The following is a 26404-nucleotide window of genomic DNA, read 5'->3' as shown; positions in this document are numbered from 1 at the left end:
AATCTTCGTTGTAAAAATACCCAATGAGTTGGCCGCCATAGCTGTCTGTGGCAATTAATTCCACAGATTCAGCACCCTCATGCTAAAGAACTCAATCGTCCCTGGAATTTTCTCGTAAATCTCCTCTGGACCCTCTCCAATGCTAACACAACCTTTCTCATATATGGCCCAAAAATGCTCACAATATTCAAAATGTGGCCTGGCCAATATCTTATGAAGCCTCAGCATTACATCCTTGTTTTTATATTCTAGTCCTCACGAAATGAATGTTAAGATTGCATTTACCTTTCTTGCTAGTGACTCAAACTGCAAATTAATGTTTTGTGAATCCGGCACCAGCACTCCATAGTCCCTTTCCATTGCTGATTTTGGAATCTTCATCCCATTTGCAAAACCAGTGTACGACTTTATTCCTTCCATCACAGTGCATGACCAAACACTTTGCTGTTCTGTGTTCCATTTGCCACTCCTTTGCCCACTCTCCCAACCTGTCCAAGTCCATCTGCAGACTTCCTGCTTCCTCAACACCACCTGCCCTTCACCTATCTTTATATCATCCACAAACTTGACCAAAAAGCCATCAATTCCATCATCCAGATAATTAATATATAAAGTAAAAAGTAGTGGATACAACACTGATCCCTGTGGAACACCGCTAGTCACCAGCATCAACGAGAAAAGGCTCCACTCTTTGCTTTCTGCCAGTTAGCCAATTTTCTAACCATGCTAGTACTTTGCCTCTAATACCATGTGCTTCTATCTTGTTTAGCAGCCTCACGTGCTACACCTTATCAAAGGCCTTCTGAAAATCCAAGTAAACAACATCCATTGACTTTCCATTGTTATTGCTGCTTGTGACTTCTTCAAAGAAGTAACAACAGATTTGTTTAAAAAGGAAAATCTCCAAGGAGGATATAAAAGTAATCTTCAAAAACATGTCACCAGCATCTCATTATCAAGAGACTAGACATTTCTCAAATGTTACCAAAGAAAACCAACACCTGCACACAACCCCCAGCAGAAAACAATACTTTAATCAGGAGCTTAATTCAATTGAGATATTAATACCTAATACTGATGCTAAAGGCTTCTGTAGATGTTTCCAATAAAACTCCCCTTTTGCATTATGAAGTACAATGTTTTGTGCATTGAAAACCAAGAACTGCATCAACCTGCATTGTGTAGTTCCTCCAAATCTATGGAAATAAATTGCATTTATTTAGGGGACTGAGCTACAGGGAGAGGTTGAGTAGGATGGGACTCTTGGAGCGCAGGAGGATGAGAGGCAATCTTTTAGGGCTGTATAAAATTATGAGAGGAATAGATTGGGTAGATGCACAGAGTCTCTTGCCCAGAGTAGGTGAATTGAGGACCAGAAAACATAGGTTTAAGGTGAAGGGGAAAATATTTACTAGGAATCTGAGGGGTAACCTTTTCACATAAAGAGTGGTGGGTGTATGGAACAAGCTGCCAGAGGAGGTAGTTAAGGCAGGGACTATCTCAACATCAAGAAAGAGTTGGACAGGTACATGGATAGGACAGGTTTGGAGGTGATATAGACCAAACGCTGGCAGGTGGGACTAGTGTAGCTGGAACATGTTGGCCGGCGTGGGCATGTTGGGCCGAAGGGCCTGTTTACACACTGTATCACTCTATTACTCTAAATTAGTTTTAGAAAGGAAATAATTCCAGAGAAATTACAATATCTAAAATCTCATTAATGCTTATGACCTCTGATGAAGGTACCCAGTCTGGAAAAGGGTCTCGACCCGAAATGTCACCTATTCCTTTTCTCCAGAGATGCTGCTTGGCCCACTGTTACTACAGCACATAATTCCCGTGGCTTCAAGAGCATGCAAGAACTTTCATATTCTGCAGCAAAGGACTAAACTGACCACAAAGACTTCTCACCATCTGCAAGACACTAGCCAATGGTGTAAATGTAATACAGGCCGCAATGACTGCTGTTCTAAATACACAAAGAATGCTCTTTATGTACAATCCACAAGTGTTAAAGAAACTTTAATGCAGCAGCAATCTCAAATGCCAGCCTAATCTCCACATCAAAATTTGCTTTTGTTTAGCTTGACACATTGACTACAATGTGCATTATCTGACAAACAGATGCCAGGAACACGTTCTCTTGGCAGCACATAGAAAGTTTCGACTTTTACCACTTTTAAAGATAAGCAGAATTAACAATGTGCTGTAACACCCTTAACATGTGTTCAAGCTGCATACTATTCTTGAAAATGTATTGCTGTCATCTGTGCATTCCTAAACATCAGCTTGACATAATCAATTAAAACTGTTGTGCTATTTACACCCATCCTGAAAGTGATTATGAATAATGAAAAAAAACAAATGTTAAAGTTCCTAGGTCATCTTCATTCTGTTGTTAAATATCCTGGTATCTGCTTAAGGAAATATCATAAAATTGCAAACCTGTCAACGACAACACTTTCTTGTAATGCCATAACTAATCAGAAGTATACTTACCTGTCAAGCTAGTTACACTGACTGCAAGCAAAATTATGTTCCCTTGCATTAGGGAAGGCGAGATTAGATGGAATAACATTAGATGGAAGACTTACTGTAAATGCTATTAAATATTCAGGGATTTTTCCAGGCTCTTTCCTAGTGTATTAAAATATGTGTGTGTAATGTCTGTTCTGATTATTCCTTCTTACTTTCAGGTGAAACTGATTTTAGTTCCTCATTCAGTGGTTCAGTGTGGGATGCTGATAAGATCATCTTGTCCTTTTATTTTGTACTATTCTCTTATTCCGGTTGGGACACCCTTAACTATGTAACAGAAGAAGTTACAAATCCTGAAAGGTATGACTGCACATACTGCATTGATATGCATATTGTTGAAACATACTGAATGACTTCACCTTTGAATGTTAAATTCTCTGTCATAGTTTGCACATAACCAATGAATCTCAAAATATTTCTCTACATTAGCTTTTTTGGGAGAATGGTGATTGTTATATCTTTTTTCTCCTAGTTTTTATTATATTCATCAGAAGCTTAATTGCCATAGCCTGTAAACATTAAACATAATCCTTAGTTCCAAATGTAAACTACAGTCAATTTGATTATTCAACAGCCTTGGGCGTACCTGATGAAAATGTTGTAATACTAAGTTACCCCGCAGAGATGTCACACGGAGATGTCATTACAAATGTATAAAATGCACTGTAAAACCAGTCTTGTTTCTGCCTGCTCCTGTCCCACTAAATTCATATCATTGTACCTCAACTCCATCGAAGCCCCCCCCCATCTCCCACCCAGATCCAATCCCTCCTGACCTATGTCCAAGGCACCTCACACTCCCTTCGTCTCTTCAATAACTTCCATTTTCCAGGCCCTCACTCCTGAATCGTTACTATGGACATTCAGTTACTCTACAGCTCCACCCCCCACCCGGAAGGTCTTAAAGCCTTCACGAGATAGACGATCGACAGATTTCTATTATGAACTTATTAACTCCCACCGTAATCGAGACCACATTTCTGCCTACACTGCCTCCTGCAAAGACTCTATCCTCTACTCCCAATTCCTCCATCTATGCCACATCTGCGCCTAAGTTTCATACCAGGAGCTCTTGCTCCCCCTCCCTCCAGTCGGAACAGGGATACCGTCCCCCATTCACCTGTATGCCATCACATACAGCACATAATCCTCCGACATTTGAATGGCAGATTAGGTTTGAAGGACAGTTTGGTCTACTTCTTTTTCATGTGACAGCGTAGGAGGACAGAAGCAATGGAGAGGGAGAAACTGGGAGACTGAAATGAAATTGATGCAAGACACAGGATAGGAGAAAATGGAGGCTAGCTGCAGTTGTGGGCTTGCAGTATGTACTGCTTGCTAGCCTTGAGACCATCAGCCGTGCAAATATGCCCCACGTAGCTCACCTTGTTAACACGGAACCAACATTTTTGGGGATTCAGTTTTAAGTTCACTTCCCTGGCAAGCTCGAGTACCTTCTTCAAGTTGGCATCATGTTGTTCCATGTCTTTGCCAGTAACGATGATATCGTCCACGATGATAGCACAAGAGTATCAGGCAAACAGTTGCTCCATGGAGCACTGAAACACCTCACTGGCTGATTCTTTATGTGGTGTTAGAACCATTGTAAAATCACCTCAGGTACAGTATTTGGACTAAATAAATAGGTTTTGTGGCATCTTATTTTACCAAATGGTCAATTTAATACTGAAATTTTGAACCATACATTTAGAGTTGGATTGAGAGAACAAGTCTTCCTTTCGCTTGAATAATCACTCACTGTTACCTTTCCTTGTTTTTCAGGAATCTTCCACTTGCGATTTTAATTTCATTGCCAGTGGTGATTATCTTATATATTCTAACAATTGTAAGTTATTACATAGTGTTAGAACCAAATACCATCCTCACCTCTGATGCTGTGGCAGTGGTAAGTACATTTATTTTTGGTATGTGAGATGTTTTTAAGTATTCCTTTTATTCAAGCTGTGTATGGCTGTGTTGGAAAATTGAGAAGGCTGTGTGGAAAAATAATTTATTGACTTAAAGTGCTGGAGTAACTCAGCAGGTCAGGCAGCATTCGTGGAGAACGAGGATAAGTGACGTTTTAGGTCGAAACCCTTCTTCTGTGATTGTAGGAGAGGAGAAAAAAGTTGGAAGAGAGGAGAGGCTGGACCTTCATGGCAGGTAATAAGTCGACGCAGGCGAGGAGATGGGTTTTGATAGGCAACTGGTTGGAACAAAGGCCAAAGATAAGAAAGGAAGGGAGGGTATGAGACAGAGACCCTTCCCTCCACAATGCCTTGGTTCACTCATTGCTTCACACCCAAACCACCCCCTCCCCAGGCACTTTCCCCTGCAACCGCAGGAGATGTAACACCTATACCTACCTCCTCCATCGCCACCATCCAGGGACCCCAGCTGTCCCTCCAGTTGAGATAGAGATTCATGTGCACTTCCTCTAACCTCATCTACTAAATGCGGTGTCCCGATGTGACCTCCTGTACATCGGCAAATCCAAATGTAGACTTGGCGACTGATTTGCTGAACACTTGCACTCAGTCCGCCAAGGCCTTCTGAATCTCTCGGTTGCTAACCTTTCTAACTCCCCATTCCCACACTGGCCTCTCTGTCCTGGTCCTCCTTCATTACCAGGAGTGAGATCACACTCAAACTCCAGGAACAGCACCTCATATTCCGCTGGGGTCGCTTACAACCCAACGGTATGAACATTGAATTCTCCAATATTAAATAACCTCTCAAAACCTCACACCTTACCCCCATTATCCCCTTTCCCTCCCTTCCCTCTACTCCTTGAACTCCCACCTATTTCTCCCCTCCACTCATCTCTTCCCTTCTATCAATTTCTTCCCTCCCTTCTACCACTTTCCTCCCTCTAGCTTTACAATCTGCAACTCTTCAAACGTTTCTCAACCTTCTCTCATACCTCTCCCTCGTCTGTGTTGATCCATGTCCTGCCTCACACCTTTCCCAGCTATCTTCTTCCCTTCTAAAATCAGTCTGAAGAATGGTCTAGACTCAAAACATCACTTATCCATGCTACCTGACCAACTGCTGGGTTCCTTCAGCACTTTTATTTTTTTTGTGTATTAACCAACATCTGCAGTTCTTTGTTTCAACATTCTAAATAATTTCTTGGCTGAGTTGAACTAATAGAATGCAAAGAGTGAGGGGTTAATGTAATGATGTGACCCGAACACACATGAAGATACAACACATATTTATTAAATCACTTACAGCATAGGATCTGCAGTATATTACAACTCTGAGCTGCTACATCTACTGACTGGCGTAATGCAAAATCTTGATAATATAAAGCACGTGCTAGGCGAAGCTACTACTGACAAACACTAGGATTGGCTGGCATGCAATACCCAATCTACATCTCTTGTAGAAATCAGAAACACCGGCGGCTAAACAATATAAGCGGAATATTAAGAACATACTAGCAAAGTTATACAAAATCGCCATATCTCACTGGTGGCCTACAAACCCGTCCGGCCCTCGTGCAGTAGGAGACCGCCTCAGCCTCACCTCTTTTCGCGGGAGAAATAACCGTGAGGGGGGGGAGTGGGAGTGGGTGACCCGATAGGATAGGGAGACGAAGCAGGCGAACCAGGCGGCATGCGACGTAAGGAGACCACGGTGGGAACAACGGTAGGAGGTGAGTAACTAGGACCGACTGTGGGAGGGAGCATGAGGCGCGGTGCATCAGGATATGGAGTCGCCGGACGCGGTTCCTTCACAGGAAGGATGTGTTGACAGTTGCATCTGTAGAGGACACCGTTCACTTCTACCAAATATGAGCGTGGTTCTTAAGCAGAGCCGTGGATGTGTCCCAGACATGCATGGCCCTTGTTGGTTTACAGACGAACCACTTGACCACGTGCAAGAGGTTTAAGTGGCTTGCTGGACTTGTCGAAGAACCACTTCTGTGGGTCACGTTTAATTTGCAGTTGGTTCTGAACCACAGGTGGGGAACGAACTTGTGGCTGCAGCAGCTGCTCGGAGACAGGCAGGGGACCAGGGGTTTGGCGAGACATTGGCGAGATCCCAGTATAGGATCCCGTGCAATGTTCCGTAGATTGAGTAAGTCCAGGTATACGTCGGATTTGGCAAGGTATGATCGTTCCATGTTCTGCACTCCGAATGGCACGTTCAGCGAGTCCGTTGGACTGCGGGAACTCGGAACTGCTCGTAACGTGTTGGAAGTTCCATCTTTTAGCAAAATGTTTAAAGGCTTGGCTGGTGAACTGTCTGCCGTTGTCAGACTGAATACGAGCAGGAGAGCCATGCACAGAGAGGTGCCGTTGCAGCTTCTCAATCACTGCCACCGATGAAATGGTTTGCAGTAAGTCTCTTTCGAACCAGCCGGAATAAGAGTCAACAAGGACCAGATAGTGTTTCCTGTGCCACTCGAAGATGTCGGTGGCTAGCGAGGACCACGGAAAAGGAAGGACTGGTTGTGGCAGTAGGGGCTGCTTCTGCTGATGTGGCTTTTGCAGAGCGCACGTTTTGGTTCTTTCGCGTATGTATTTGGCCATACCGGGCCAGAAAAACATGCTTTGGGCCCTTTGGAGGGTTGCCTCCAAGCCTGGGTGGTCCCTGTGGATGCTGTTGTAGTATTCATCCCGGAGGGCGGCTGGGACCACTGCCTTGTGGCCCTTTACTATGATTCCGTCCTGTAGCACTAGTTCATCACGAACCAGGAAGTAAGGGCGTATTTCGAGCGGGGTGTTGGAATGTTTGTCGGGCCAACCGCGCCGGATGACTGTAGACAGCAATTGTAAAGTCTCATCAGCAGCCGTGTGTTCAGCTAGGCTGCGTAAACGATCAATTGGCACAAACGAGACCTTCATGACTGAGAATTTGTTCTGCTCGGAGAGTTGGTTCTGCGCTGGGCTCTGGATAGCGTGCCTGCTATGTAATGTCTTTACCTTTCTTGTAGACGATGTTGAAATCAAATCGCTGCAGTTGCATCATCATTCTCTGCAGCCGTGCTGGGGCAGCGTGGATCGATTTGTTCAGAATGGTGGCTGGTGGTCGGTCTCGATGGTCACGGTTTTGCCAAAAATGAAGTCTTTGAATTTCATGCAGGCGAAAACCACCGCAAGCAGTTCTTTCTCGATCTGGGCAAAACGCTGATCAGTGGCAGTTAGCGTACGAGATGCATATGACACAGGCTTGAATTCGCCATCGGCAGTGATCTGCAGGCACGCTGCGCCTAACCCGTACTGGGATGCATCGCAGGTGAGCGTTACCGGTAACTCCAGATCGAAATAGGTGAGTGTAGGTGCACTAGCCAACTGCAGTATGGGAGCGTCGAAAGCCCTTTGGTGCTGCGGGTACCAGAACCATGTCGTGCCTTATGTGGCAGTTCTCCAGTTCTTGTATGTCACTGAGGTGGGGAATAAATTTTCCCAGGTAGTTAACTATCCCGAGGAATTGTTGTAAACTCACAACATCAGTAGTAACCAGCAGTTCGTTGATAGCTGCGGTTTTCAACGGACCTGGTCTGAGTCCGTCGCTGGTAAAAACATGTCCGACGTAAGTGACCTCAGGAACTCAAAACCTGCACTTCAGTGGATTGAGTTTAAGCTGAATGTCTTTGGCACGGTCGACTACCTTCTTCAGATTAGTGTCATGTTCAGCCAAATCGCGACCGTAGACAAGAATATCATCAACAATGATGTCGCACGGGTGCTCTGCGAACAATTGTTCCATAGTGCACTGGAAGACTTCGCTGGCGAAAGGCATTCTTAGAAATTTGAAATGGCCAAAGGGTGTACCAAACGTAGTGAGCTTGGATGAATCTGGGTCCAGTGGAATCTGCCAAAAAGACCTTTTGGCATCCAGGACCGAGAATACTGCTATGTTTCCAATCTACGCAGCGACATCCTCTGTGGTTCGCATTGGGTAGTGCGGGCACTTGATGGCAGCGTTTAGATCTCTGTGGTTGATGCAGATATGGATCTCCTTGTTTTTTTTGGTTGCCACGACCATGGTGGAAACCCAGTCGGACGGGTCAATTGCTTCAGCAATAACACCCATTGAGACCATGCATTTTAGTTTGGCGTGTATTCTGTCGCGCATGGCCTGTGGGACACGATGTGGCGCTCGGACTACATGAGTTTGGGATCAACAGTAATGCAGTATTTGACAGGCAACTTGCCAAGTTCATCATTAAACAGGTCTTTGTATTGGAAGAGTAGCTGCTGAGTGGGCTCATCAGTGAGGCAGAGTTTGTGGACAGCGTGTCCAAAGTAGACCAGGCCTAGATCGTGGCATGCATTGATACCGAGCAAAGCCTCTGTATTAGCCTTAACAATGTAAAACTGTAGGGTGGGTCTGTTCATCTACAGTGCACTTTAAATTAGCCTTTCCAAATGGGTGCAGAACCTCACACCTGTAAGCCTGAAGCGTTCCAGAGGCCTTATCAATACATTCAGTATTGCAATTTTTTTTTAACTCCCTTAATGATATGACGTTCACTTTTGCGCCAGTATCTACCTTGGCAAGAAGAGGCCTGTTGTTCACGAACATAATTACTTCAGAGTCAAGTAGCTCATTAGACGAAGGGATGAGGGAGTGGGTGGCAGAACTGTTATCAACATTGTATGGTAGCAAAGCGGAGGACGACTATTCAGACTCTTGGGAGTCATTATCAGTGAACTCCTGCTGGAGCAGGCGCAGGCTTGTCCTTGAAGCATTAGGAGTCACACGGGAACGACAACATTGTGTAAAATGGTTCAATTTCTTACAGAGATTACAAGTTTTTCCATAGGCCATGCTAAACTGGCGACCCTTCTCATGGAAATTGTTACAATTCTGACAGTGAGCAGTAGACCCGGTAGGAGTCTTCGAGAGGAGAAGTCTGTATGATTAACGCTATGTTGCTGGCGGGGACTGAGAGGCACTGGTTCAGAGAGGGGAGACGTTATCTCGGAAATACGGCAAACATGCTTTGCTTTGTCACAGGTTAATTCAGTGTCGCGGGGAAGCTCAGCTCTCAGCTTGCTATCAAGCGTTCCACCTACCAATTTATCTCATACTAATTCATCCTTTAAATCACAGAATCGACAGCACATAGCCATGTGCTTCAGGCCGCTGATAAATTGTTCAATAGGCTCATCAGCCTGCTGTAAACGAGCATAGAACTTGGTTCTTTCAATAATATGGTTTGAAGGCATGTCACACAGTTCTCTGAATGTTCTTAGCAAAACCACAGGATTGTCGATAGTTTCTGCCGGCACTAGGACCTGGCTGTTGTCATCCAAAACAGCAGGAGCAAAAGTGAAGTTGTCTGCATGATTCATTGCCTCAAGTCCCGCAAGATTGAGCAAAACAGATGCACGCACTTCTGGGGGGTTTATACCGATGAACGATGCGAGCATAATGAGTGCAGTCACATTCAAAAAGAATCCACCGTTCATCAATGTCTGAATTAAAGATCGAAGGGCTCGGACGGTGACACGAATTAGCCATAATGGAGATAATAAAACACAAACTAATCAAAAGACAATAAAACCCGATAGACTTAAACGGAGTGGGTAAGATTTACAGTCTGACACCATGTAATGATGTGACCTGAACACAAATGAGGATACAACACATATTTATTAAATCACTTATAGCATAGGATCTGCAGTACATTACAGCTCTGAGCTGCTACATCTACTGACTGGCGTAATTATCAAACTCTTGATAATATAAAGCACGTGCTAGGCGGAGCTACTACTGACAAACACTGGGATTGGCTAGCATGCAATAGCCAATCTACAGTTAATATTTACCGTTGGTATTTAATGTGTTAGACTGAAATGGGGAAAATGAATCTCAGTCTGTCCAGAAGAAGCAGTCAACATACGGAAAGCAAAACTAAATATAATGGACAGAGTACAGGAAGGGCAAACAAAATACTAATTATAATAACAGAGGTATTTTTACATTACGAAGACATAGTATAAATTACAATAAGTGTGTCCAGGTTGTCCATGCAGGAGATAGTAGCAACCAGAAATTGTGGTGATCCTAAAATGGATGAAGTTGAGCTATAGATTTAATGGTTAAAGTGCTGCATTGACAAATGAATATCCAAGTTTAATACCAATTAAGGTCACCAAATATGTCTCGGGGTTGTTTGAAGAGTAAACTTAATTAGCAAACTTAATTAGATTTCCCATGGAATGTAATGAGCCAAGGACCAATAGAGAGTCAACAATGAGTTGGTAGAGGTCAATTCAGGGATTCAGCAAAATATACATTTTGCCATGAGTTGGGGCTTTAGAAGTACATCCCAGAAAATCCACACAACAGTTGAGAGATGACGGGAGTCATTGGCAATAGGAAGTTCAATGTTTCTTGGATCAAAAATCTCTATATTATGTAAAGTGCAGCATATTTACACTATCTGTGCCTGTGCCTATATTATCTGCCTAGAACACCACCTCTGGCAGTGTGTCCCAGGCACTCGTCACCCTTTGTGTAAAAAAAACATGCCCTGCATATTTCCGTTGAGCTTTGCCTCTCTCACCTTAAAGACATGCCCACGAGTGTTAGATTTTTGCATACTGGGAAAAAGGTTCTGACTGTCTATCTATGCCTCCCAAAATTGTATATATCTTATTAGGTCTCCCCGCAACCTCGAGCAGTCTAGAGAACTCTAGAGAGCATTCTAGAACAACTCAAGTCTCTCTAGTCTCTCGCTGTAGCTAATATTCCTTAATCCAGTCATCATTCTGGAAAAGTCCTCTGTATCCTTTCTGAAACCTCCACATCCTTCCTGTAATGGATGACCAGATGTTCATGCCATACTCCAAATGCAGCCTAACTTAAATCCTATAAAGCAACATTCTTAACACTTGCACGCAATGCCCCGACAAATGAAACCAAGCATACCATAAGCCACTATCTACTTCTGTCCAGGGAAGTATAGACTTGGACCCCAAAGTGTACACCAAAGCTGTCAAGGGTCATGCCATGAATTATACTTTTTCCCCTTATATTTAACCTCCCAAAGTCCAACACCTCTCACTTCTTGGATTAAACTCTGTCAGCCATTTATCTTCCCATTTCTGTGGATGATCCACATCCTGCTATATATTTTGAAACCTTCCTCATTGTCCATGATCCCAGCAATCTTCGTGTCATCTGCAAACTTACTAACCAACCCGCCTACATTTACATCCAAGTCATTTAGATATATCACAAACAGCGGAGGTCTGTGTCAAACGCGCAAAGGTGTCAAGACGCAAGGTCTGTGTCAATGCTCCCACAATCTCCTTGCTTACTTTTCTCAATAACCTGTATAGATACCATCAGGTCCTGGGGATTTATCCACCTTAATGCTCTTCAAGAACCCCGGCACCTCCTCCTTCCTAATTTCAAACTGTCCTTGCATGATAGTATTCGCCATACTGATTTTGCTGTCATTCATGTCCTTCTCCTAAAAGTGCTAATTTAGTACCTTGCATACATCCCTAGACTACCAGCATAAATTCCTTCCTTTAATACTTGAGTGCTCCTATTTTATCCATTATTTTAATGTAGGTATTTTCTTAAATCTAACATGCCAAAACTATTTTGGTCTTCCTACTCACCCATTTCGTTTCCTTCCTTCTTTCTTTATATTCCTCATGGCCCCAATTCCATCCACTTAAACCTAGAATGTGATTCCTTTTTCTTTTTGACCAAATGTACAGCCTTTTTGGTCATCCAATGTTCCCTTACTTTGCCATCCTTATCAGTCCTCCTTACTGGAACATGCCAGAACTGAATTTTGATCAATTGCCCTTCAAATGACTCCTACATGTCAGATGTGGAGTTATCCAATAGCTTCTGCTCCCAGTGTACCCTCCTGAGTTCTTGTTTAATAATATTGTAATTTGCCTTACTTCATTTCAGTACCTTGCCTTCTGATTGCCCCCATGTTTTATAACAAGTTTTACCAATGGGGTTAATAAACTAATTTGACTGGAATTACAGAATTGGGAAGAAGATTAGAAAATATCTATTTTGCCACACAAAAATTGGAATATGTCTCGAAATAAGATCCAGGCAGAAACTGACAATGGGCAGGTCATCTCATTGAACTTTTTTTCACATAGATGTTATTGAGTTTCATATAAATAATATGACTTAATGAAAATAAAATTACTGTATTGGATTATATTCCACATGTACAATGAGGAATATAATGATTGTTTTGGCCTTTCAGACATTTGCAGAAGACACACTAGGAATAATGAAATGGATTGTCCCAATGTCAGTGTCTCTATCTTGTTATAGCAGCCTCAATGCATCTATTATACTAGCTTCAAGGTAGGTTTTTAGCCAAAGTCCCAACATGTCTAAGGATAAATCTCATCACTTTTATCATATTTAATGTAATTTCTTAAAACTTGTTTGCCTTGCAACCATAATAATGTACTTTATTACAGGTAATACCAGTTACCTCCAAATTTAACAATTGCTAATATTATTTTGGTATAGAAACAAATTCATTTTGTACTACATGTGCATTTATCGAACTATGCTCCGTGTTACAGTTTGTCTTTTCTACATAGAAAACATATTTATTTTGCCATATCCATGTAGATTTTAACTTGTATAATTTAGAGATTTAAGAATTAAACAAAAAAAAATCACCTATTTATAATCAAACCATGCAACAAAAAAGCTTTTCACTGTACCTTGGTCCATGTGACAATAAACTAAACTATACTAAATTGAAGAACCAACAGGGATCTCTGTCATTACCACTTAACTGTTATTTCGCACCGTTTACTATAACTCACTCAAATTGACTGCAATCCAAAGACAGCAAAGTTTAAATTAGTTAGCAACCACAACAGTACATCCCGTTTGGTTTCTGTGTCATATTTTTGTCCGTCACTGCTATTGTGGAATATTGCTTTTTTACAAGGTAACCTGTACAGTCTGAAGAAGGGGTTTGGCCCGAAACATTGCCTATTTCCTTCGCTCCATAGATGCTGCTGCACCCGCTTAGTTTCTCCAGCACTTTTGTCCATCTTCATACAATATTTAGTATTTAGTTATTCCTGTTGTGTGATTCTATTGCATCGTTTCCATGTTTTTATTTCACAGCAACCTACTTTTGTGCTTTCTTCACCATAAGGTTTATTTCAATCCAGGTCAAATAGACTGTAACATATTTTAAACATATTTTAAAACCAGCAGGTGTTGAAAACTAAACATTCTGCCCGTGATGTGTGGTTGAAAACCTGGTCTACAATAGCACTGAATGGTGTGATTCATACCAGATATGTTCAGGGCTGGGAGTTAAGAGTCAGAGAGTCTTACAGCCCTTTAGCCCAACTTGTTCACACCGGCCGACATGTCCCATCTACACTAGTTCCTTCTGCCTGCATTTGGGCCATATGCCTCTAAACACGTCCTATCCATGTACCTGCCCAAATGTTTCTTAAACCTGCCTCAACCAACTCTCCAGCCAGCACATCCTTCCACAGATATGGTGCCCAAAATTGCTCACAATATTCCAAAAATGCGGCCGTACCAGTGCCTTATAGAGCCTCAACATTACATCCCTGTTTTTGTATACAAGGCTTAAAATAAATGCTAGCATTGAATGTGCTTTCTTTACTATCGATTCAACTTGCCCACCGTGGGCAGTCACGGTGGCGCAGCGGTAGAGTTGCTGCCTTACAGCGAATGCAGCGCTGGAGACCAGGTTCGATCCTGATTACAGGTGCTGTCTGTACGGAGTTTGTACGTTCATCCCGTGACTTGCGTAGGTTTTCTCCGAGATCTTCGGTTGCCTCCCACATTCCAAAGACATACAGGTTTGTAGGTTAATTGGCTTGATAAATGTAAAAATTGTCCATTGTGGTAGAATAGGGTTAATGTGCAGAGATCGCTGGTCGGCGCGGACCTGGTGGGCCGAAGGGCCTGTTTCCATGCTGTATCTCTAAACTAAACTAAAACTAAATTAAATAAACCTTTTGGGAATCCTGCACCAGCACTCCGATTTTTGGATTCTCTGTCCATTTAGAAATTGATTACGCCTTATTCCTACCACCAAAATACATGTCCACACTTTTCTACACTATATTCCATCTGCCACCTCTGCCCACTCTCCCAACCTGTCCAAGTCCTTCTGCAGAGTCCCTGCTTTCCCTGTACTACCTGCCCCTCCACCTATTTCCGTATCATCCACAAACTTTGCCACAAAGCCTTCAATCCCCGCGTCCAAATCATTAATATACCAAGTGAAGGGGAGTGACCCCAGCACCGACCCTTGCGGAACTCCACTGGTCACTGGCAGCCAACCACAAAAAGCCCCCTTCATCGCCACACTTTGTCTTCTGCCATCCAGCCAACCTGCTGTCTATGCTAGTATCTGCCCTTTGATACCATGGGCTCTTTCTAAGCAGCCTAACGTGTGGCACCTTATCAAAGGCTTTCTGAAAATCTAATTAAACAACGTCTACTGACTCTCCTTTGTCTGTCATGCTATTTACTTCTTCAAAGAATTCCAGCAAATTTGTCTAGCAAGACCACCCCTTCACAAAGCCATGCTGACTTCAGCCGATTTAATTGTGAACTTCTAATCTCATCCTTTATAATCTATCTATATACTTATAAAAGTCTCATCTTGTTAAAAAACTTTAATCACCAATAACGTGTATTTGTGCGTGTGTGTGTGTTTTTGTATCTTTGCAAAACGCTATGCGGTAGCGTTGACATTTTTACAGAATCTTACTCAAATTTTTCCGGTCGTCACGATATATTCAGGCTCCCTTGAGATTTGATGCTATATTTCACAAGTTATTGATGATTAAAGTTTTTTAAAAAGCCAATAACGGCTTCTGAGAAAGAGTCTTCCAGCAGCTTCCAGTGACGATGTCACAATGCACCAATCCCAATGGGCTCTCATTTACACACGCTACCGAGTGTGACAATTACATCGCAATGGGACGTTGCCAAAGGTAATGGCAGCAACAGCTTGAAGGAGAGGTTGCCAATGGTAACAGTAGCAGAAGCTTGGAGGAGAATGCTGCGCGCCACCATCAAGGGAGAGAGAGAGAGAGAGGGAGGTAGAGAGGGAGAGAGAGAGAGGACAGGGAGAGGGAGAGAGAGAGAGAGAGATGCATTGGGGAACTGGTGAGTGATGGAAACGGGTTGCGTTGGGGGAACTCGTGAGTGGTGGAATATTGCATTGTGGGTTGCCAATGGAAACGGCAGCAGCAGCTTGAAAGAGCATGCTGCGTGCCACCATCTTCAGTCCAACTAGGCCACACAAGGGGGGGGAGTGTGAGACAGGGGGGAGGGGTTGAGTCAAAAGTTGAGTCTATTCATTGACGCTAAGATTGATTGGCGTTTTACAAAAACATTTCCACAGCTTTCTTCCGACGCTGCCGCCCCCGCTCCAGCTTCTAGTGATGATGTCACAATGGTATCTCACAATCCTAATGGAATCTCATTTACTCAAGTTGCCGTGAAGATTCCGAAAACCGAAAATGACATCCAATGGGATCTCAGGCACATGCTGCAGTGAACATTCCAAAAATTGAAAATGTCATCATAATGTGATCTCTGCTGCCAATACAGAACCTATGAGAGTAGACGGAGTGGGGATGGGAGGAGAAGAAATGTTATTTAAACATTGTCTTTAATGGGGGAGTGTGAAAGGGGAGAGGTGAGGGAGGGAGTGACTGAGGGTAGGGAAAAGGAGAGGGAGGGAGAGGTGACAAGAGAGACAATGCGAGCAGCAGCTTCAAGAAGATTAAAGAGTGAGATTTTTGTGCCCCCCCCCCCGAACGTGGGTAGGATTGATTGGCTCAAGGGAGCGCCGACGCCGACCCAAAGGTCGAGTCCACTCATTGGCTCCGGGAAGTGCCGACTTCCCCCCGACATGGGAAGGATTCATTGCCTCCCGGGAGCGCCGATGCTGACCCAAACGTCGAGTCAATTCATTGGCTCCGAGAAGCGCCCACTGCCCCCTCCCTTGGGAAGGATGGATTGGCTCAAGGGAGCACCAACACCGACCCAAAAGTCAAGTCCATTCATTGGCTCCAGGAAGCGCCGACTGCTCCCACAATTTTCATTGTGGGGGGGTGGGATAGGGGGTAGGTGATGAGTGGGGGAGCAAGGGATAGAGGGAAAGGAGGGGGTAAGGGGAGAGGGAGGGGAAAGTGGGGGTGAGGAGGTAGTGTGGAGGAGTGGGATAGGAGGAGGTGAGGAGTGGGGGAGCAGGGGGTAGAGGGAGAGGAGGGAGTAGGGAGTGGAGAAAGAGGGGAAAGTGGGGTAGGTGTGGTGGGAGAGTGGGGGAGGAGGGGGGATAGATGGAGGAGGGGAGTGGGAGGTAGGGAGTGGGGGATAGAGGGAGAGGAGGCAATGGGATAGGTGAAGAGGGAGAGTGGAATAGGGGGGAGGTGAGGAGTGGGGGAGCAGGTGGATAGAGGGAGAGGAGGGGGTAGGGAGGGGAGGAGGAGAGGGGAAAGAAGAGAGAGGGTGAAGAGGAAGGGGAGGGAGTGCTGGGGATGAGGGCGAATGGAGGAGGATAGTGGTAAGAAGAGGAATGGCAAGGCGCAGTTGGAGGAGGGTTGCGTGACTCGCGTCCCAACGGGGATCTCTGGCGTCTCATCCGGGAATCCGTCAGCCACACATGCGCAGTTGGGGGCTATGGATGAGTGGTGGAATATTGCATTGGGGGAACGGGTCCCACTTGGTCTAGTGGACTCTAAAATCTTACCAACCACTGAAGTCAGACTAACGGCCTATTGTTCCCTCTAATCTGCCTTGCTCCCTTTTTGTGTAGCCGGGTAATATTGACAATTTTCCAATCATCTGGGACCACTCCTGACTCCAGTGATTCCTGAAATATCAATATAAATGCGTCCACAATCTCTAAAGTCACCTCTTTCAGAACCCTAGAGTACAGTCCATCCGGCCTAGGTGATTTATCCACCTTCAACCTTTTCAGCTTCCCAACCACCTTTTCCCTCATGATAGCCACTCTAACTTCCACCTCCTGACTCTCTTGAATTTCAGGTACGTTGCTGATGTCTTCCACCATGAAGATGATGCAAAAAAGTTATTCAACTCCTCTGCCATTTCTATATTCCCTATTATAACTTCTCCTGCATCATTCTCCAGCAGTCCAATGTCTACTCTTGCCTCTTTCTTGCTATATATATAACTGAAGAAACTTTGCTATCTTTTACATTATTGGCTTTTTATATTATTGGATAGCTTACATTCGTATTCCATCTTTTCTCCCTGTATTTTCTTTTTAGTCCCCTCTGTTGTTCTTTAAAAGCTTCCCAAAATCCCAGATTAGCTTCCCACCAATCTTTGCTATACGCTATATGCAAATATGTAAGAATGCTATACCCCTTCTCTTTTAGCCTTATACTGTCCTTGACTTTTCTTGACAGCCACAGTCTCCTCTTTCTAACCCTAAAATCTTTCTTCCTCTTTGGAATGAAAAGGTCCTGCATCTTCCGAATTATTCCCAGAAATTTCTGCCATTGCTGTTCCACCATCATCCTTGCTGGGGTCCCTTCCCAGTCAACTTTGGCCAGCTCCTCCCTCATGCCTCTGGAGTCCCTTTGCCCAGCTGCAATACCGACACATCCAATTTCACCTTCTCCCTCTCAAATTTAAGATTAAAACTTATCATGTTGTGGTCGCTACATAAACAATTAGCAGTTTACACAGATGAAATTACATAACTAACTACATATAATATATGCCAGTTTTAAATAAAATTGATTTACACATTTATTTAGTCCATTGTTCTTGTCTACAAACCTTTTTGCGATGAGTTGTATATAACAACTTTAAGATGCCTATTTTTGGCATCTATTATACCAGTAAAACACCGTTCCATGTTGGTATTTTACACACTTATTTGACATGTTGTTCTGTAATTGTTCCATTAACATTAACTCCATTATTTGGAACATATTGGAATCTGTACTTGTTTTGGATCACCATCTTCTTATTATAACCTGTATACAGAACATTTTGCACAAATCTTAATAAATATAAAGAATATAATGAATCTGAAGAAATTGGAGTCAGAGTTGCAGAATCAAATCTGGGGTCAGTTTGTGCAAAGTTGCAAATCAAATGGCTTGAGATGCAAGTTGTTGGAGAAAGGTGACACGCTAACATTAGTGAAAACACTGACATTTGCCTGTTCATTTGAAGCCGTGGAAACCCAGTTTCAGACCATGAGATTGGATGGAGGAAGCTGCGTTAACAAGATGATATCCACTGGCACTAGCAAGGGACATGGACATGGTAAGGGTCATTCCAAAACTGAAGATGACTGTGAGTGTTTTAGATGTGGAAATTTTGGACATTTTAGCATGGATTCATGCTGCCATGTCAGGGGTCAAACATGCAGAAAGTGTGGAAAAATATATAATTTTGCAAAGAAGTGTTGAGCAAACCAAAGAGAGACGATGGAAAAACAAATAGATTTGGAGGAAGAAGAGGGCAGATAGGTGGATACTACAAAATTCACGCCATTTTGTTGAATGTTGGATTGAAGGTAAATGTGATGAAACATGGATGGATGCAGGATATGTTTTTGCTATTAACAATAAACACTCAAAGGTACTGGTGAGATTATGGAAGTAGATATTGTAGTAGACTCTGGAAGTGGCAGCAATGTTATTGATAACACTGATTAAGATTTAAAATATGTTAAGATAAAATGAACTTCAAGGAAATGTGAGAAGAAATTGTATCCTTGTACATCATCAAAACCACTCCAGATGGTTGGATGTTTCAAGGCAGAGGTCCAAGCAGGTGATAAGCACACAATAACTGAATTTGTAGTAATTGAGGAGAAAGGAGAGCTACCCATGAGTAGAGATACTTCCCAAGCATTAGGTCTGCTACACATTGGGAAAAATGTGAACTCACTGAAGTCATATGTGGACATAAAGGAGAAGTTCAAGCCAGTATTTAAAAGCTTTGGAAAATGGCATAATCATCGAGTCAAACTTAAGATAAACCCAATGTTAAGCCTGTAGCACAACCAATGAAGAGAACTCCATTCGAATTAAGAGAAAAGATTGAAGCTAAGTTCCAAGACCTCATTGAACAGAATATAATTGAACCTGAAGAATCGACGCCATGGGTCAGTCCAGTTGTAGTAGTACCAAAATCAAACGGAGAGATACGGCTTTGTGTGGACATGAGACGAGTAAACAAGGCAATACTGCGAGAGGCACCCCATACCTTCTGTGATAAAGTCCTACAAATGCTATCTACAAGCAGGGGGGATCCACTGTGAAATAAATGAAGCTTAAGCTTCAGGGGCCCTAATCATGGGGAGTAGTCTAAAAGTATATTCTTCCGATTTAAATTCCGCAGCCCCTGCCGTGGGGAGGGGCTGTGGCCTCCGTGGGCGGGCGGGGGAGCGGGCTCGAACTCGACGTCAACATCACTGCGTGTGAGCCCCTCCCCTCCTCATCCACCGGTTCTCTCGGGCAATGCGCCTACGCCGCTTTCCACACTCGGCCCCGTCCCCCCGGTTGAAGCCATTCCACTCACGTGGGGCTCCGCCAATGGCCGGGGGGGAGGATATAAATAGCGGGAGCGGGAGTGAGAGAGAGGCGGTGATTAGTCGAGGCGCGGATTAGATGTGAGGTTTAGTTAAGTTGAGGTGGGGTTAAGGTTTGAGGTGAGGTGTGAGGTTCATTTGAGGGGCGAGGTTTAGTGAGGTACGGTTTAGTCGAGGCGAGGTTTACGTGTGAGGAGAAGTTTAGTAGTGAGGCATTGTCGAGGCGAGGGGTTTAGTGAGGCGATGGGATTAGTCGAGGTGTAGGTGCGTAGACGAGGGAAAGTGAGCATATGTGAAGTGAGGAAAAGTGGGTGTCTGTGTTCAGGAAGGAGACCGAGATGCTGCTGAAGGAGACGAGACCACTGCCTTCTGTGGCAGAGAATTCCACAAATTCACAACTCTGGGTGAAAACGATTTTTCTCATCTTAGTGCTAGGCAAAGAGACATTTCAGGTAGCATATTTTTTGTAAAAATTGTTTTAGCTGTATGAAGCCATTTATTGAAACAAATAACATTCTTAAGGGTTTGAACACGCTAGAGGGAAGAAACATGTTTCCAATGCTGGGAGAGTCCAGAACCAGGGGCCACAGTTTAAGAATAAGGGGTAGGCCATTTCGAACGGAGATGAGGAAATGCTTTTTCACAGAGAGAGTTGTGAATAGACAATAGATGCAGGACTAGGCCATTCGGCCATTCAAGCCAGCACCGCCATTCAATGTGATCATGGCTGATCATCAACAATTAGTACTCCGTTCGTGCCTTCTCCCCATATCCCCTGACTTCGCAATCTTCAAGAGTGCATTGGCAGTGGAGACCAATTCTCTGGAGGCTTTCAAGAGAGCGATAGATAAAGCTCTTAAAGATAGCATAGTCAAGGGATATGGGGAGAAGGCAGAAATGGGGTACTGATTGTGGATGATCATAGAAATATCTATTGCCTATTTCATGAAATATATATATTTTGGGGGTTATTTTACTGCTTGTGTGTTAGAAAAATTCTAAGCTTCTGTTATGTAAACTACCAGCAGAAAGCTTAAGAATTACTTTCAATTTATTGAAAATGTAGGAGCTTCAGGGGGCGTAGCCCGCTAAACCCCCACCGGGGCGCTGCTAAACCCCCACCTGGGGTCTAGCCAGCCTGTCGTGGAACAATCCCATTGAAGAAGATAACAGTGGTTACCCAGACCTCATTGCTGGTTACCCAGACTTCATTGCGAAGGGGCTCCCATAACAGTTCAAGCTTCAGGCCCCAAAAATATAGGTCCGCCACTGTCTACAAGCAAAATATTTGCAAAGCTAGACCTAAAGTGGAGTTATCATTAGTTGGAGTCAAAGGCCTGTCCCACTCATGCGAATTTTTCGGCGACTGCCGGCACCCGTCATAGGTCGCGGAAAAATTTCAACATGTTGAAAATTCAGCGGCGACCAGAAAGACGCTACGACTCTTTGGGTGACTAGGAGAGTACTCACGACCATACGGGCAACACCCTGGCGACATATCGCGGGGTGAAGCCCGTATGGTCGTGAGTAGTCACCCAAAGAGTCGTACCTTGTTCTGGTCGCCGCTGGATTTTCAATGTGGTGAAATTTTTCGGCGACCTGTAATAACCTATGACGGGTGCTGGCAGTTGCCGAAAAAGTTGTGTAAGTGGGACAGGCCCTTCAGACCTAGAATCAAGGAAAATAACTACTTTTATCACACATCGTGGACTCTACCAATATAGGAAGTTGTTGTTTGAAGTCAGAGATTTACCAATATGAAATTCACAAGGTAATTCAAGGGATTCCTGGAACCTCAAAAATCTCAGATGATATCATCATTCATGGTACCACACGTAAGGAACATGATGAGAGGCTCAGGCAGACACAGGCTCGGTTGAAGGCTGATGGATTGACAGTGAATGTGGACAAATGTTTGCTTGGTGTTTCAGAATTGGTGTTTATGGGCCACAAGGTGACCAGTAATGGCATCAATCCACCCGAATAAAACTGATATTGATTGATATTGAGGGTAAGATTGAAGCTGTGAAAGATGTTCGAGAACCAAGAGATGCTACTGAAGTAAGGAGTTTCCTTGGTTTGGTTATTTGAAGATACTCCCAGACAGAATAGGAGGATTTGGCTTTGTTGTGGGCATGTGAGCATACCTGTATGGCATCAAGTATGTGTTGTGAACAAACCACAAACCACTGGATCACAGTGAGGAGGAGATTCACTGTGATGGATGTTTGTGTTAATTGTGTGTCCTGGTTTTTTTTTCTTGTTGTATGACTGCAGAAACCAAATTTCGTTTGAACTTCAATTGAGGTTCAAATGACAATAAACGGTATTGTATTGTATTGGAGACGATCTTCTTCTCTTGATCCAAACCGTGCACCCGTATTGAAAGATAGATGCTTAGACTCCCAACAGTACAAATACAGAATGATCCACATAGCTGGAAAGAACAATAGAACTCACTCATTATCCACATTGCTGAAGGTAGACAAGCTGCAAGAGTCTACACTGGAGACAGAAGCAGGATCATTTATGCAATTTGTCGCAGCAGACTCTCCACCAAGAGCAATGAGAACAAGGGAAATAGAGGAAGAGACCTATAAGGATCCAGACCTACAAGATGTTTGAGACCGGATCCAATGAGGTGAACTAGAGGAATGTCCACGCAGCTATCAGATTGGACAATTGGAAAGTGTGGGCTGAGAGGAAACAAGATCATAGTGCCAACAATACCCGAGAGCAAGGATGGTCGCGTTAGCTTATGAAGGACCTTTAGGAGTTGTTGGAACTAAACAAAATCTTCGTACAGAGGTATGGTGGCCAGGGATGGGAAAAGATGTGGAACATGCCGACATATGAGGTCATGCCATAGATATCAGATGGTAAGCAGACGCAATCTACCTGAGCCAATACAAAGTACATTGTTACCGACAGGACCATGGGAAGATGTTATCGTAGATCTTCCATCAGGAGAGTCAATACTAGTTGTGATTGACTATCACAGCAGATATGATGAGTATGCAATAATGAAGTCTATAACGTTGGAAAAGATTAGCAGTTTTGATGGAAATCTTCGCAAGACACGGTCTACCAGTGACATTATATCCAACCAATGGGCCTCAGTTCATTTCTCAAATGTTTGCCGAGTACATGAAGAGGATCTGACATTGGCGACGAGGATGAACTAGTAATTACTTAGTTCAGCTTTTGAAGCAGATATGGCGTTTAACGAAGCAGCTCGAATCTATTTGACCCAAGTGGAGAAGCGAGTGCGGTGAGTGCAAGGTGGGAGGAAAAGTCAGAGAGCATCTGTTGCCGGGATGTAAAGGAATGGAGGAATAAAAACAAAGCGTTCGTTTTCAGTGTCCTTGGAATGTGTTTATTATATTTGAAACAAGGCGAGGATCTTACAATGGCAAGTCTCTGTTTGATTGTCAAGAAATAAGAGTATTTAATTGTCAAACAGAACAATTAAATTCTTACTTGCAGCAGCATAGCAGGTCAGTAAACACAGTATGCAATAGATAACATAACTAGACAAAAAAAGCTCAATAATAAAATAAACCAATATTAGTGCAAAATAGATGAAAGCCCAAAGTCCCTGATGCAACCAAGAGAGTTCATAGCTTAGGTAGTATTTGTAGTGTTCAATAGCCTGATGGTTTTAGGAAGAATCTGTTACTGAACCTGGAGGTCATGGTTTTCAGACTCCTACATTGTCTTCCTGAAAGCTGAGTGAAATGGGGGCATGGTCAAGGTGGTGTGAGTCCTTGATGATGCTGTCTTTTTGAGGCAGCGCTTCCAATAGATATCTTCGATGGTTGGGTGGTCAGTACCCATGATATTTCAGACAGACTCCACCACTATTTGTAATCTCCTTCGTTCCTGGGGGTTTTTGAGTTGCCAGACCAGACTGTGATACAACCAGTCATTATGCTTTCTATCACACACCTATTGAATTCAAGACAGTATTCATCAACAGATCAAATTTCCTCAATCTTCTAAGGAAGTAAAGCTATTGATAGGCTTTTTTCACCATGTGCTGGATCTAAGACAGATCTTCAGAAATATGCATGCCCAGGAACTTGAAATTGTTGATTCTGTCCACCACTGACCCGCCCATGAAGACAGGACTGTGGATCCTTGCCTAGGTGTTCTAAGGTCAGCAAACAGCAAATTGGTCTTATTGACGTTGAAAGGAAGGTTGTTGTTCTGGTTCCATTCAAGTTAAGATGATCAATCTCCCTCCTATATTCTGATTCATTACCTATAATTTGTCCAACAATGATGGTGTCATCGGTGAATTTAAAGATGGAGTTGGAACTGTATACAGCAGGGAAATGAGCACACAGCCTTAAGGTGCCACGGTGCAGATGGTTATCAAGGAGGAATTGCTGTTGCCAATTCACACCAATTGGGGTCTGTTGATGAAGCATTCGAGGATCCAAATACAAAACGATGTGCAGCGAGGGAATTATGGTGTTGAGCGCTGAGATGTATCGATGATCAACAACTTTATGTATGTGTTTTTATTGTCCAAGAGATTCAGTGCATGGAGAGCCAGCAAGATCGCGTCACGCCTTAGATCTATTGTGACAGTAGGCAAATTGTAGCTCAATAATGAGTGGTTGCAAATGTCCACAAAAATTCCAGTCAGTGGTTTTGAGAAAGCGACCTAGTACATCAGGTCCAGACACTTTCCAAGGGTTCACTCTCCTGAAGGATCTTACTCACCGTCTGTGATTGAGATTACAATACCATGTCAGCATTCACCATCTCGAAGTGTGTGTGGCACATATTGAGTTCACTTGGTAATGATGCCTCACTGTTTCTTGAGCTGCCACTTGGTTTCGCTTTGTAGGAAGTGATGGCATGCAAGTCCTGTCACAGCTGCCGATTGTTCATCTCATCCTCCAATTTGGAGCAAAAGCTCTTTTAGCCTTTTTGATGGTCTTATCAAGATCGTACATTGATTTCTTGTTTGTATCTGCATTGACAGAGTTGAATGCCCAAGATCTCATCCTCAGAAGATTATGGACCTCCTAATTTATAGATGGCTTCTGGTTTAGGAACACTTGGATGGTTTTGGCCTTTTCGTTTTTTCTGTCTGCCTGCCTTTGGTTTCTGCCTTTGGTTTTGGTTACTTTTTTTTCTACTCTTTCAATTTACAGACTGGGTATCAATTTCATCATTCTCTTTGTAACCTTTTCTGTAGCTCCACTACATTCATGTGTGAGGCATATTTCCAGGGTTTACTCTCCATCAGAACACTTTTTATAGTCATTTTTCTACAGAAGCTAAAGCACATTGTGAGAACCCGTGAATCGCTTGTTGTTAATGGTTTGATTTCTTGTTGCCCAGATTATGGATGAAACTTTTAAGCCACAATTTTTCTTGGCATTTCTTTTGTGGACAAAGTTTTTTTCAATCTGAAGTTCCCCGAGCCATACTGTGACCAAAATGTGATCAAATATGTGTGCCAGATAACCTGAATGATGGAAGTCCAGGTCCATTTAAAACAATTGTCTGTCTTTTCTCATCACCTGACTCTTGGCTGCACCAACCTTTGTCGTCATTTTCCTTCACATCTGGCCTCATCGTGTAATTTTCATTCTTCTGTCCATTCCTGAGTCCACCTTACTGTTTCTGTTCTTGGAGTCAAAGTCAGTTTTATACCACACTGATCCACAAAATATGGTTACCTGGAAACCCAACAGAATGCAGATGCTGGAAGTTTCTGAGGAACCCAGCAGCTCAGTCAGAGTCTGTGGAGGGAAATGGATAGATTATGTTTCAAGTTGGGACCCATCTATTCACTGTGATGCTTTCCTTCTATAACATTTTTCCATCTATTTTTGTAAAATTTACAATAGCAAAGCTTTATTGCCTGGATTTCTCTGGAAAATGTCAAATTTGTAAATTTGGGATAGCTCCATGTGAAAGTTCTGAACATCCTTAAGATTCTTTGGAAGCAATTTGCCAAACGTAGTCTGTGTTGAACTGAAGTTCAGCATTGAAATGCAAACTGCCTACAATTTTGCACGTCATTGCATACCAGAGTCTTGGCAGTCAGGTCAGAAATAGCTTTGCTTGCTGGGTATCAATTTAAGGGAAAAGCAGATTTATATTTAAGGGAAAAGCAGATCATACAAGCAATCACTTTCTGTCCTCGAGAAATTCTGGGTTGGTTTATATTTTAAGTGAAATGAAAGCAATTTACTTATAATTGGAAGTTACTTAATTCAATTGATCTCGTAGTTGAATTCCCTCTTTCATATTAAATTCCCTCCTAAAAATCTTTCTTCATTT

The 26404-nt window shown here is 43.2% G+C and overlaps 1 protein-coding gene across 2 annotated transcripts in view; it reads left to right on the top strand.

Annotated features, from left to right (window-relative positions):
- LOC129705181 (Y+L amino acid transporter 2-like) overlaps nt 1-26404 on the top strand; it is a 48580-nt gene that overhangs the window by 9078 nt on the left and 13098 nt on the right. For both annotated transcript variants that reach the window (XM_055648638.1, XM_055648639.1), the window contains exons 4-6: nt 2697-2838; nt 4321-4444; nt 12752-12855. In XM_055648638.1, coding sequence (XP_055504613.1) covers nt 2697-2838; nt 4321-4444; nt 12752-12855 — 370 coding nt within the window. The remainder of the gene's footprint in view (nt 1-2696; nt 2839-4320; nt 4445-12751; nt 12856-26404) is intronic.

This window comes from Leucoraja erinacea, chromosome 17 (genome assembly GCF_028641065.1).
Source record: "Leucoraja erinacea ecotype New England chromosome 17, Leri_hhj_1, whole genome shotgun sequence".
Lineage (NCBI taxonomy): Eukaryota > Metazoa > Chordata > Chondrichthyes > Rajiformes > Rajidae > Leucoraja > Leucoraja erinaceus.
This window is presented reverse-complemented; position numbering and strand designations above follow the sequence as displayed.